The 14,583-nt window shown below is 39.4% G+C and overlaps 1 protein-coding gene across 2 annotated transcripts in view; it reads left to right on the top strand.

Annotated features, from left to right (window-relative positions):
* GRIA4 (glutamate ionotropic receptor AMPA type subunit 4) overlaps positions 1-12,475 on the top strand; it is a 240,424-nt gene extending 227,949 nt beyond the window's left edge. The window contains exons 14-16 of one of the 2 annotated variants that reach the window (XM_075050019.1): positions 2,268-2,382; positions 4,630-4,764; positions 11,347-12,475. In XM_075050019.1, the coding sequence (XP_074906120.1) occupies positions 2,268-2,382; positions 4,630-4,764; positions 11,347-11,511 (415 nt within the window). In that variant the 3' untranslated portion in view covers positions 11,512-12,475. The remainder of the gene's footprint in view (positions 1-2,267; positions 2,383-4,629; positions 4,765-11,346) is intronic. The other variant, XM_075050020.1, reaches the window with a different exon arrangement.
* The last annotated feature ends 2,108 nt before the right edge of the window (positions 12,476-14,583 follow it).

The raw sequence follows: 14,583 nt of genomic DNA, 5'->3' as shown, positions 1-14,583 counted from the left end.
TGTTAGTGCTTAAAAAAAAACAAGCAAAGGACTGGGAGACGTCTGTTTTCTGACTTGTCCCAGCTTGCTGCTGGTCTTGATAGTTCATGTCAAGTCCTAATTATCACTTTAATCAGTTTAATCTGCAACAACTCCACAGGCTTCTGATTTTCTATGTGAAAACAGTACCTAGATGTCCCTTATCTTTGTCATAACCAGTCCCATTACACTGCTGGGATTTAGGAGCACCGAAATGTGGCTCAGTGCCAATGCATAAGTTACAGATGACAGCTATCCAAATAATATTAAGTATTTTGCACTTGTACTAGAAGCAAACGGAGAATCATGTTGACAGGCAACTTGCCAGCATCCCAAACTGCTACCCACTCATTTCATAGCTGTGGGACTTTGATATTCCACTATCAACCTGCACAACCTGCTGCCAGGAAGCCTGAAGACAAAATGTAAGTTTGAATACTGAAAAAGATCAAGAAGTAGGCATTTTCTGTTCTAGAAGCAGAGTATTCCATAAGAATTAAATGTGTGGGATTTGAAAAATGGATGAAGCATTTCATTTACTTAAAGGGATCACTTTAGAGTACCTGGGAATCCTCTCACCCAACTGTAGCTGACAACTGTAGCTGTCAAAAATTGTCATTTCTCCAAGGCACCAAGGCTTCCTCAGTAGTAAATGAAAAGAGATGGGCATCTCAACAGCATGCTTCATCCTTTGTTAAAACTTGTACCTCAGCCCACCTTTTGGAGGTACCTATCTTTGTCTCTTAACTGCAGGGAGGCCTAGACAGGCAGCCAAAGCTTGGGGCATAACTTTCGGGTGAAAAAACTGAGGTGAGGTGAATCCTCCCCTTTATGTATATATGCAAAGAGTAATCAGATGTATGAAAAGAGTAGCATATGAGGTTCAGGAGCTGTTATTTGTGTATTAAATATATATATACACAAACATGCACAAATATATTAATACATAAGCATTTGGGGATGTCCAGTTAAACCACTTGTAGAGTGTAACAAGCCCGTTTTCTCTTTCATAGTAACTATTTTAGTAGGTTCAGTTACACTATATTAATTAATGCTTGCACTGGTTATTTCTTTATTAAGCCTTGAATTCATGAGTTAACATATTAGCAGTGCATGGATTATGGTGTATTATGAGAGATTAATTTTCCCATAGGAATCTGCTGGCACACACAGGATCAGGTCCTATGTCATATAACTTCACTAGAAGGCTATCTATCACATGCCATTTCTGTTTATCTACCTCCTTCTCTGATGTATATTGTATTTTCATGCACACCTGCACATAAATAGATACCCATATGCTTACCACATTAAGAACTGGACAGTCAATGATTCGAAGTGGAAAGTACATAGAATAAGTCTGTTAATAATTTCATAGCTTTTTAGAAAATAAACTGGAACAACTGCATGAAGTGGGACATTACCACTGATTATTCACTCAGTTTAAGTAACTTCAGTGTAAACCCATAGCGGTTCATGACTTTGAGGCATCAGATTAGGTTTCATCTCAATATTAAACTCTCTTATGTCACCCACAGCAAATACCACTACTCAGAGAAGATATTCCAAGTAGTAATCTATCATCAGCCTGGGACCCTTGAAAGACTTACATGAATAAGTGAGATTTAAGGAAAAAATTTGAATTTGAAAACAGTGTTGAAACAGGAAATGAAAATGAAAGATTGACTGCCATGCTCTTCTTAGCTGAGGACAAGGGCATTGCAGCTCTCCCCCTAAGTTCTCTGCTTGCAGACCTCCTGATTACAGGTCTATGCCAAGTGGTTATAGGCAGCAAACTGCACGAAGCATCACCTTTCTCTTGCCAGGATAATTTTGAGGGCAGTAAATGAAATAGCTGTAGCCAAGTCATATTATTAGTTTGTATCCATACAAACTAAAAATAGATTGAAAGCAAGGAACACAAATTAATGTTTCTTAAATCATATATCCAGTTGTATTCTATATGTCTCTGCAGGGTATGTTGTTAATATGTCTAAGCCAATAGTTTTGGGTTCACAGTAATTGCATACTATTTATTTACAAATCTTCCCCAGCAGTATGTGCCTGTTACCTAAAGCGATGGAGCAGGTCCCGGTCATATGTCTGTCTCTAAACCTGGGCCAACAGTACATGACATAGCACCCACTGTGGCCTCTGCTCTGTCACTTTGCAATGCGATTCTATGTAGTTTTACTTGAATAACATAAAATAACATATATAATGTTATTTATGTTATTTTCCACGTGAAGAACTCCTGTAAACCTTGCCGTTTTGAAACTCAGTGAGGCAGGCGTCTTAGACAAGCTGAAAAACAAATGGTGGTACGATAAAGGTGAATGTGGACCCAAGGACTCTGGAAGTAAGGTCAGTCGCTGCAGTTCGGGACCTACTGTCGTGTTCACAAAGCAGTAAAGGAAGTAATAAACAAAATGACTTAGAAATAAAATAAGCAGCTGTAGACACAGAACGAATCAGCTTCACCCCATCTTGATGGGAGTCACACTTTAATTTAAAGAAGCACTATTGCTTTTTAAAGTCGTCAGTAGTATAAATCATCAAACATCATCCTGCATATTCAGGGCATCTGTTGAAGAGTGACAAGGCAGTTTTTTGGTTTTGGGGGAGGCAGGTTGGGTTAGTTGTTTCCTTTCTGCCTAGGGAGAATGGACTTTCCCCATTGACTGCCTAGAAAGTGTCCCTTCACACCTTCTCATTTTGGAGCTGGCCTCCCTCAGCAGTTTTCTGAAGAGGAGAAACACTAGCGAGAAGGTTTTCCTTTCATCGCTGACCCAGAGTGGCTGCGCCTGTCTGCCTTTGGGAAGGTCCCTGGCTCCCTGAGGAGCTAACTGGAGCTTTGAAGTGAAAGGCTTTGATAATTAATAGCTTTCTACAGCTTCCGGTGTTTACCCTAGTCCATTCCCAAACAGTAATCCTCACAGCTCCAGGGAGTGGAGCCTTCTCTATTTCTGTTTGGGGACAAACACAGAAGCAGGTATTTTCTGATGGCTAGGAAGCACCAGAGTCAGTGCCAGCCCTGTATTCAGGGAGTCTGAAATTTCTTCACAGTGCCTGTCTCCATGCCAGCCTGTGCTGTTCAGAGCTAAAAGGAAAGTGTGATGGGCAGTGACTGCTTGCTGCCTGCGTGCCCTGAGAGTTACCCTGATGGAGAGCAGGTAAAATTAGCCTGGGAAACAAACTTCAAACACATTTTGCTTTTTCTGGCAAATGCTTTGGAGAAAGGAGTGAAAACCAGTTAAGAAGATGGCAGAGTACCTGTAAATGACAGCTGACAAAGCTTCAACCCACCATGTATGTTAGGTCAGGTCTTTCTCAGTCCTGCCTCCTCCTTGTTTGCAAGCACCACGTTAGCAATTGCCACTGGAGGAACACAGTCACCTCCAAGATATTCAGAGTCCTCTTAGCCAGGTAAAAAGAGACAGACAAAGCAGAACCCGGCTATAAGCCCCAAACTCCTCTTGTACGTCCATGGGAATTGTTTCTGTGCTAATCTACTGATTACACAATAAATAGTGCCTCTTTAAATTAAACATCCAAATATTTTGCATTCTTCATAAGTTAAAATTTCATAGAGATTACAGTTGGAAGTACTCTCCTTACTTTAGGTAAAGATTATATAGTCTGCATAAGAATAAAGCTTTATAAGTATCTTAAGGCACACGATGTAGTATACGGAAGTCAATCCTGAAAGAGTTCCTTGAGAACTGTGCTAAAAATGCACGTGGATTTCAAATCAAAAAATACAATTCATAACTAAGCAGTGAAGTATAGAGAAATGTAGAATAGTTATTTACTATCATACCTCCAAGAAGGTGTTCGTTTATAAAATGTTGTATATTTAATAATTTGCTAAAGAAAGTTCTCACTGTTGTCCAAATTATGAATAATGTATAAGATTTCACAAACTGCTATTTAAAATTATACTGTTACTGAGCCTTAGTAGTCCATGGGCATGTTCCAGAACTGTATCTATAATAACATAGAAACAAAATACAATAATTGGTAAGAGGCAAATATATCACGATGTCTATGGTACAGTGTGCACTTTCAAAGGAAGTGTTTGTTCAAAGAAATAACTTAAGCCTCACATGTTATTTTCACCTGTCATTTAAGTATCAGAAAATCAGTCTGGATCTTTTAAATTAACAGCAATGCCTACCACAAGTACAATTACTGTTTTTGTAAAGATCAAGCAAAGTCTTGTCTGATATAAATGGATTTCTGGATTCCAAGGCTTTTAAAGATCTTTACATAAATGCAGTTTCATATCAGTGCTAAAATGTCCCCTAAAGTGAGCTAGACATGTCATTGTGTAATTCTCCACTTAGTGGAAGTAATGCTTTGCAGTAAGCAAGCAATAACATCCTGGTATGTTGGCAATATAATATTTTTTATGCAGACCAGGAAAACTAGGCACTTAAAATATATTTTATAGATCCAGATAGGTCAAATTTTGTGAGAAGTATGTAAACAACCGTCATTTAATTTCAGTGAAATATTGTTATTTATTTCTTTTTCCAATGTTTTAACATGTAGCTTGTGCTCCTGGGGGTCTGTTTTCCGGGGTTAACTGTGTCGCTTCTGTTTCCCCAGGACAAGACGAGTGCCTTGAGTCTCAGCAACGTTGCTGGAGTCTTCTACATTCTGGTTGGAGGCTTGGGCTTGGCAATGCTGGTGGCTTTGATAGAGTTCTGTTACAAGTCCAGGGCAGAGGCGAAACGAATGAAGGTGGCAAAGAGTGCACAGACTTTTAACCCAACTTCCTCGCAGAATACCCAGAATTTAGCAACTTATAGAGAAGGTTACAACGTATATGGAACCGAAAGTATTAAAATTTAGGGGTAGGACTTAGGGCCTACTACAGTGAGTGGGTGATGCATCTTGTAACGCAGTGTTGTGACATGTCTGTCTAGTGGTGCTTGCTTCTGAACAGAGCTTTATATTTTGGAAAACTTCAGTGCAAAGTGGTTCAGTTTTTTTGGCTGCAGATGTACAGTATACTATTCCATGTTGCTAATAGACATCTGCATTGCAAGGAATTTTTAACATAAAAAAAAATACATTTTTAACAACTCAATGTTGTCGAATCATTTGGGAGATTACAACTATTTGAAATCGTAAAATATATATTCAGAGGGCCAGTGTTTAATTATGTGATTGGCCAGCCTATTTTCCTAAAGGTTTGCACTCTACTAGTGACAATTTGCTGTAAGCCTTTATTATTCGATGTTGGCCCTAACTGGGACTTCATCATAATCAAGATTTAGGATAGGCAACGTCACTGAACCATAGTTAACCTAATGGAAGACAAGGCACTGTTACAAGAAGTCTAAATGTTGTTCTACCTTCTTTCCCTCTTCCCCACCCTATTCCTTCAGCCTGCCTTTGGTACATGTTTTATGCTAATTGTGTGGCATTTTTTTCACAATATCCTGCTTCAGGTCAACGTTTGCCCACTATAATAACCACAAAAAGTCACTAACCAGTGAATAGACCTTGATTAATCATCCTCAGCTTTCAGTAATGTACTCCCTTACCTAGCTCAGGACTAGAGTATTTTAGATGTTCATGCGGTGATTTTGGAGACTGAGACGCTCATGTCACCTAGCTGCATCCTGCATAGTTCCCCTGAGTAGGCATGCAGGGATGGTTTACTAATGTACTTGTACTCATCCGTGCAGTGAGTATCTTGCCAACTAATCATTAGTCATGACCTTTGGAAATGGCACGTCACAGCAAACTGAGCTTCTAAATTAACTTTTACATAGCTCCCAAGCTATACTGGCTGCTTTGTAAGTGAAGGTGCAACTAGGACCCTGCCCTTTCGCACTACCTAGAGCTCTCTTGCCCTTGCAAATAGCAAGCCACGTGTCTCCTCTGTTAACAAAAAGCTTGAGCTACATTTTCCTGAAATCACTGAGCCATCCCTATATTGGAAGTAAGAAACAAAAATTTAGGGAAAGGAGATGAAGAATATAATTTTTATGTTGCCACCTAGGAAAAATTTTGGAGGAAACAGCTGGAGATACAATTATTATTTTTTATTTATTATTTATATAGCGCTGGAGTACACGGCGCTGTACAATAGGTGAAGTGTGCCAAACACATAACAGGTCCCTGTCCCGAGGAGCTTACAGTCTAAAGGCACAGCCGGTACAATACCGAACCATACAGTACAGAGCAAACACAGAGTGAGCAGAGAATGGTGTTTGAGCATGATAGCTGGAGCGCTGCAAGGAATAGGTGGGTTCTCGGGGGGCGAGGGAGGGGGCTTGGCATACACTGGCTGGGAAACTATCCCAAACATACTGTTGCTATGTAGTTTTCTTTTGTTCCCTGTTGTACCAGAAGTCATGACCCTGGCTATATTTCAATTGTAACAGAGGTGCCTCATTTCCCCATGTAAAAAAAAAAAATAATAAATTCTTAGCTGTGCACTTTGTTCACTACTAAAAATGTGAGGCATAGTAGGTGTCAGGGGGACTCCAAGAGTATAGGCCAGTGTTCATTACTGTGAACTGAGAATCAGGACTTCCAGATGCTAATATTAATCTCCCAAGTTCACTGCCTACTGTCAGTACTAAGGGTCTTAAAAAGAAATGATCCTGTGCAAGTAATTGTACAAAATGCAAATGAAGAGATCTTTTTCCTTGAAATTCTTTAGTGATGTGCCCACAACTGAGAGTGTCCCCAGGCTGCTTTAAAAGTAAGAGTCCCAGAAAACATATTCCTTAGCAAGTTTACAGGGTGCAATGCATCCAAAACATAGTCTTAAAGGAAGCAAATAAAAACCCAAAGCTTTCAATCAAATACTGACCTGACTCAAACTGGCTTAGCATGCTAAACATGGCATGACTTGACTATCCCCTGAGTTCCCACCCAGCTCTGTGATTCCAGTGCAATAAATACTATGATTATATTTGTAGAATTTATTTTAGCCTTACTGTTTTCTTGAAATAAAAATTAGGGCTAACTGAGTTTTATTTTTTTAAGGAAAGATCATAAGTACCTTTCTCTAAAGTTTGGATTTTTGTGGGACTTGTTGCGACACAGAGATGAATTCTTACAGGAAAAAAATATATAAAGAATGCCCACGTTGCATTTTATTTTATTGGAAATTCATGTCTGACTTCCGATAATCTCTTAAAAACATTTTTGGGGTGCAGACATTTAAAAATTCACAAAAAAAAATAGAAATAAGTAGGAATTTGAGCAACTGTTTTATAGACTTCTAAAATTCTTCATTCTGCTTATTTGCTGTAATATTTACCTGAGAAATTTCAGCATGCAAACTTCTTATAAAAACGCTTATGCTTATGTATGGAAGACTGCCAATGTCCAGTCATCCTCTCCTGGCAGGGGTTACCTGTGTGCTGTGCTCTCTACAGGGTGACTATGCCATCTGTTCGTACACGTGCTAGTCATAAACCCCTGTTATCTGGCAGAGTCCACAATACTGGCTACACATATTTCTGCAGAAATACGTCTGTCATGCCTTTCAAAACCTTTGATTTGTCTATTTATCCAAGGAGAAAAGGGATTGTATTGGGACTAAAACTTGCTAATATGGAAAGATGCTTGGTGGTTCTAACCTGCATGAGTAACCAACACACTGACTTTTTAAGCTAACATCAAATAGTTTTAATAGTATATGTTTTAAACTAATATAAAATAGCTTAAATAAGCTGCTTGATAATTAATATTCATTACCATGTTTTTTGTTTTAGTTTAATCTCGTCAAAAGTGAGTTGCCTCAGGGAAATTCACCTGCCTGTGAAGCAGGAGGAAATGAAAATGTAGGACTAATCTGTATGTGTGGGCTAGTCTATATGATAAAGGACTAGTCTGTATGATAGAGGATGAGTATGTATGTGTGGGATAAAGACCTTCAGAAAGGATGACAGGCTGTTGCATCTGCTGAAGGCAGAGAAGGAAGTTTGCTTTAAGGAGGGAACAATCCCTTTCTCTTCCCGTGGGGCAGCAGTTTTCCATTTTTGTAGTAAGCCCTTAGTACACTGCTTGAGTTGGTGCCCTGAGAACAGTGTGGAACCTAACAGCCTTAAAGCCCTACCAAGTTCCTCACCCAAAACCCACAGGCTTTCGAAGGGATTTTCCCAGCATCCAGCCAGCCACCACCACCGCCTCTCCATGGCCTTCTCAGTGGGCCATGAAGCTCATGACCCAGCTTCCAGTGCAGCTGCCTTCTCATGCTCTCCCATCCCATGCTGTTGTTTAATGAAATTAATTATAAAACTACAAAAAGCAATGAAAGAGTTATTAAATTAATTACAAAAAAGGTGAAGTGCTACAGGATGGCTCAGTAAGTGTGTAATGCACTTTTTGACTTGTATACTTCCAATTTCATATTCAAGATAGAAAAAGTCATTAAAAGCTCATCTTAAATATTTGTGCCAAAGACACCTCCATGTGACCCAGGTACTAGAGGAGCCTGAACAACAAAAGAACCCACACAGGCTAGGATATTTGTGTTATATAGACTGAGGATATCAGTTTCCTAAATTCGCATTTCCCAATAGGAACAGGGCAGTCAGTGTTTTCTCATGATTAATTCCACAACTAATTTAATCAAAACTAATGACAAACTGGAAAATACATTATCACTGTTAACTGCATACACTTACCTCACAGAGACTTTCACAATTTGGGTAATACAGTAAATACCAAGACTTTTCCCTCTCATCCCAGCCTCTTTTGAAACTGTTTCTGCAGCCAGGCCATAATTCTGAGATTGTAACAGCACAGTTAAGCAGAGTATTAGCTTGGCTTATTACCTATAGTGTAGTTTAAAATATAATACAGAAGCTTACCTGGTTACTTGGCTTTATGGCACCTTCCCAAGTACAAGTTTGACCTGTTCCTCCTGGCTTTGTTAACTGTCTCGGTTGTTTCCGTGGTTTGTTGCTGAGCTGTTGTTAATCTCTGCCATGAGAAGAGAAGAGTTGTTTTATTGCAGCTTTTTCTGTTATTCTGTGGAAGGCTGCTAAGAAATTGTTTGTTACTCTCATTTGACTTTTTTTCCTTTGGTGGATCCCTTTTTACTGTCTTTCTGTCCTGAATGTGTTGTCAATGGCCAGAAAGCTATATAGACTGAGCTACAAAACCACAATTACACATAACTCTTATATCCCTTATAAATCTGAGCACTCTCTCAGATTTGCCAGTGGCAAACCCTGAATGGCCATGAACAGATAGCTGATAAAAGTGATAGAATGATGCTGGTACATGATGACGACTTTCTGGGAAAATTAGCACATCTGGAGTAAGCTGTCCCTTTTCCACCCTAGTTTGCATTCTAATCTGGTTTGGCTTCTCATCCCTCCCCAAAACTAAAGCACCTTTGTTTTTTCTTGCCATTGACCAAAACATGTTCTGTTCATTTCTGCAGGCAGCTACCAGTCCTTGACATCCATTTGCAATGGGACTCTGGACATGCACTATGTGGAGCTACACCACAGTGCATTGTGTCTGTGCTTTTGCAAATGCATAGATTTTTATTTGCTGCTGGGGAGTAGTTGAGGTTTTTGGTACTGTATGGGCCCAGGTCCCCACTCCCTATTACCACTGCCTCCCTTTTTAAATCTAGCTGTTGAATTAGGTTAAGGTATGTTTGGTAACAGTCCCTGTCACAAAGTACTCTGGCAGCAGGGAAACTTTTCAGAGGGTGACTTTGGACATTGCAATTTATGATTATCAAAGCCAAGGTTTTTCAGTGTAAGGGGAATGCCATTACACCCTCTGTAAGCTGAAGCCTTTTCCTGAAGTTGGCTGCTTGTGAGGCCTGAGGTTTTGGGGGTAATTGATTTAGAAAGTTGCTTTTATATCCAAGCTCTGGCTGTGCCACAAGAGCAGCTGTACTTTTGAGAACTCTTTTTTTAAAGGAGCTACTGACAGCAATGCAATATTAGAGTGGTGCATTTTCACAGAAGTGCGCCCAGAAGCAGTGGAAACGTTTGAGAGTTTTATGGAATCTCCCTCATCTCTATACACACATACTTATATATAAAATTAACTTCAGCATATCAAACACCAGCTCAGGATTTTACTGCTACCTCAGAAGGAGAAACCGGGCTCAGAAGGACAAAGTTCTAAATGCAGAGATCAGTAATAAGGCAAATAAAATGATTTTATTATGTTTGTCATCCCTTTGCTCCTATGTGAATGCACCCTCCTGTCTCTCTTTTTCCAGTTGGTATTTCAGATTGCATCCCTGCACACTAATTACATGAGTTAGTTGCACAGACTATAGCTTCTGCTGACTAGAAATCAGATTTCCCCCCCTAATTAATACCTTAACATGGTATCTTTGAAATCTGTTTCAACGTAGCATAGTTTGGGTGCCTGTTGTTCCAGGTGTCCTTGCTGCATTGGTTGACCTTAGACACCTCCCCAGATTTTAGTCATCTGGAAATCATTTAGTCTAAACTAGTTGTCTTGGCTTTTTCTATCATCACATGAGAGAGCTCTTTCTTTTAGATTAGGTGACAGATTTTTTGATGACTAAAGTTAGATGGCATAACTACAAATCTTTTTTTTAACAAATCCAAAATTTTTGCTTGAGTCAATTAGTCCCTAAACAAGCTATTTTGTTCTGATTTACCTGAAAGTAAAGATTGTGAGGTAACAAAAATTTAAACCTTGTGGAAAATTTAGACCTAACATAGTAAACTATAGAAAATTTTATTTTTGCTCAATAAACTACATTTCCTTTGAAAGTTCCCACTTTCTCTAATTGTAGGAAAATATTTATATGAAAAGAGATTTGAAGACAGTTCTCAGATTTACTGATACTAAATATGTGCATTGTGAAAAGAAGTAATAATTTCTTTAGATTTGATCCATTGAATTATCACAAAGATAGCTGATACAGCTATTACAATCTATAAACAACACCTGTGCATGACTTTATTCACAGATGCTAATGCTTTCAGGTTCATAAAAGGTCTTGATTCTCCTTTCACTGTATATAAATGTAGTTTGAAGCAGTTTAAATGAAGGTATTGCCTCTTCTGTTAATTTCTTGATCAAATTTGGTTTTTATATTTAAATCAATAATGATTTGATTTAATGTAATGAAATTTACCCTCAGAATTGCTAGTCTTTTTTTCCCCTAGTAGACTTTAATGCTACGTATTACATTTACGATGATTACTATTACTATATTTAATGTTAACATGAAAAAATGCAGATGTCTAAAATTTAATATTTTGGTGTTTGCTGTGTCCTGGTTTGTGGAAGGACAGAAACATTGTAACACTTGACTCTTTTCTCCTTTTTTTTTTCCAAACCTAGCTTACCTTTTCTGAAGCCATAAGAAACAAAGCCAGATTATCCATCACAGGGAGTGTGGGAGAAAACGGACGCGTATTGACTCCCGACTGCCCGAAGGCCGTGCATACTGGAACTGCAATTAGACAAAGTTCAGGATTGGCTGTAATTGCATCGGACCTACCATAAAAACCAAAAAATTAATTGAGTGCCTTAATCAAACTGTGTTGGTGACTGATGGGAACACAGCACAGACTGTAACGACATGGGAGTGTCATTGATGAACTAATAATTTGGCTGAGAAAGGGAAGTACGTCCGAATGCGCCAGACATCATCAGCAACAATGTGTGCATGAGCTCAGCTCGGAAACCCAAACTCAGATTTTATATCAGGAAAATTCATAATTTAGTTTTGTTGGGGGGAGGGGGCTGGGGAGGGTGTATTAACAGCAACAAATTTCACTTGAGTGGACTTAAAACTAATAAGACTTGCCAATTTAGCGCATTAAACTGTGAAGAACATGCTCAGAAAGGACAACATTTTGGTCTTTGTCTTGACAAAGAAAGAAAAATAGCTATAGAAGTCAATGAACATGCTAACCTGTGTCTCCAGAACATCAATATATACAATGGAAGAATACTCAGCTGTTCAGCTGTAGAAATGAATCACTAAACTGTGATAAGAAAATGATAAATATGTAAATCCTGTGAAAAAAATAAAGAAATTATTTACATTTTCTTTGAAAAAAAGAGGAATATTGAAACATGCTTGCTTTTTAACTGATGTAAATTCGGTAGAGGACAACACAATTCTTTTTTCTAACCATCTTAGGGAACAATTCATTGCAATAATTGATATAAAATGCCATCACTGTAATAAAATTCAGAGACTTTTTTTTATAAAAGTTGTTGGTCATCCTCTTGTTTGCTGTTACCTTCATTCTGTTCCATCATTCCGTGTTCCACAGATTTGCATCTGTCTAATACAAGAAACAAAATGATAAAATGTTTAGAGTATGTCATCAGTCTGCAGTGTAGAATCAAAAGAGACTACGGGTCACTCATGTTACAGATATTATTTATAATCTTGTTCTGTGTAAGAAACTGTGGTTTTTGTACCCACCAAAAAGAATAAAACAACAAACGTTCTTATAATTATCGACAGAGCTTGAGTTGTTTTCTGATCATTAGGGATGTCACCTGGAAAATAGAATAAGGTGGTTCATTTCTTAGAGCAGGATGCAGGACCTTATCAGAGACAGTCTGAGTGCCTACACACTTCTGAAGTGCTTTTAAGTCCTTAGAGAGGAGGGACTCAAAGCTGTCAAAGTATTGTCATGATTATTCACTGGGTATTTTATACTAGTCACTGTACCCTTTCTGAGAGGTTAGGGAACCATTCAGTGACAGGGTTTGTTCTGTGGGTAGGTCAAGGCATGAGATACCAGGGAGCTGGAAAGTACAAATGACAGTCTTTCAGACTGATGTGATAGAGAGAGCGTGCTTGGTACACAGCAACCTCGGTTTTCATCTGCCAGCCTTTCAGTGGCATGCCGGGGAAAGGCTAGCAGGCACCGTTTGAATAAAAGCCAAATGTCAACAGGAGCAGGCATGTCTGTAGGTGCAAAGTTGTAGCAAGTCTCTTCTGTGATGGTCATTCTTCATGGCGACACTAGACACTGCAGTGGTCTCCAGATCTGCAGTATTGTCACCAGTGTAACAAACAGCTCCGTGCCAGAGCCCAGTACACAAATTAGATCAAACTTGGATTAATCGTAACTTCTAACGCCCTCGTGATTTTGCCAGGCCCATGAAGGGTCATGTTCAGATGGCTTACATTTGACCAAAGGCTCCATGGCTGGTGCTTCTCTCAGCCCCCAGGCTCCAGGCCCTCACGAAGAGGAGTGTGGGCGCAGGGGGGAGCCTGACGCTGCCAAACAATGACCAACCCTCAACAACTGCAGCAAAGGGCAACCAAACGAAAGCACCACTGAGGTGATACTCATCCAGTGTGATACAGACATCTACGGAAGTAGTGAAGCAGATGTTAGCTTCAGTTGAGGTATTGACAATATGGATATGAATTTCTTCCTTACCTCAAATACTCTAGACACCCTTTATAGTTACTGGAGGGAAATAACCAATGAGAGTGAATGACTGCATCTTAATGTAGACATTAAAACATCAAACTGCTGAATCGTAGCAGTAAGAGCCTGTGTCTTTCCACTGACTATAATCTAGACTGAGAGCAACCAGTTCTTATACAGAGCTTGACAGTGCAGGCAAAGGTGAAAGTAAGATGATGCTTACCCCTAAAGCACAATGACTACAAAGTGCACAGGGGTCTTAGAGAAGAAGATACATAACACTGCAATGAATCATTGTGACTAAACTCACTTTATATCCTTGTTTTAATGGCATGTTTAGCTCATTCATGAGTTACTGTGAACTGCTTGTGTTTCTGTGGCCAGAATGGTGAGTTGTCTGGTTTTTCTCCTGTTTGAGTAAAGCTGGGAGCTCCCTCTCAGATTTCTTTTTACAGCTGAATTTAAAAAGCAACTTCTGTGTTGCTGGGTTTTGGGGTTTTTTTTAAAAGAAAAAAAAAAGTGTCTTGATTTTTCATGAAGTAACATATTAGAGGGCAAACAGATTGGGAGACTGAGTGTGAAGGATGCTGTCTATTTTGTTCTGCTGTGTATGTCTGGTTTTCCAGGATCTCGTCTTCATCCTTTCCTCATTCAGGACTGTGAGCAATGCCAATGCTGTCCTGGGATATTTTACTGTCTTCCAGTGTTACTCCTCTTACATGCTCCCCTCTCTCTTTAATGCATTACATTACATTTATTTTTCACCTTCAGTAAACAGCCCATCACTGCAGTTAGGAACGTCACTCCATGGAGCCCATTCTTAATTGCCTTAGTCAGGTTTCCACTTGGCAACGAGACCCCTGAGTCCCTTGAGATGTCTTGTCTAGTGTCAGTAACTACCAAAGATCCCCACCGAGAGGATTCATAATCACTGCATGAGCAGTGCAGCCACTGAGCAGCATGGCCGTGGAATGGCGTGACCCACCAAGGGCATGTGGCCAGCAGCCACAGGGAGGAATCGCTGCATCCTCTTACCACTTCCAAGCTTTGTCCTTGGCAAGGGGACGCTTTGCTCAGAAAAAACTTGTCAGGTGAGGTGAAGAGGAGACTGTGAATTTGCCAATGTCTGTCATAAAATACCACAGATATAAAATAAAATTAAAAATAAGAGGAA

This window comes from Buteo buteo, chromosome 18 (genome assembly GCF_964188355.1).
Source record: "Buteo buteo chromosome 18, bButBut1.hap1.1, whole genome shotgun sequence".
In the NCBI taxonomy this organism is placed as follows: domain Eukaryota; kingdom Metazoa; phylum Chordata; class Aves; order Accipitriformes; family Accipitridae; genus Buteo; species Buteo buteo.
The sequence above is the reverse complement of the archived record's forward strand: the minus strand, read 5'-3'. Positions and strand labels throughout refer to the sequence as shown.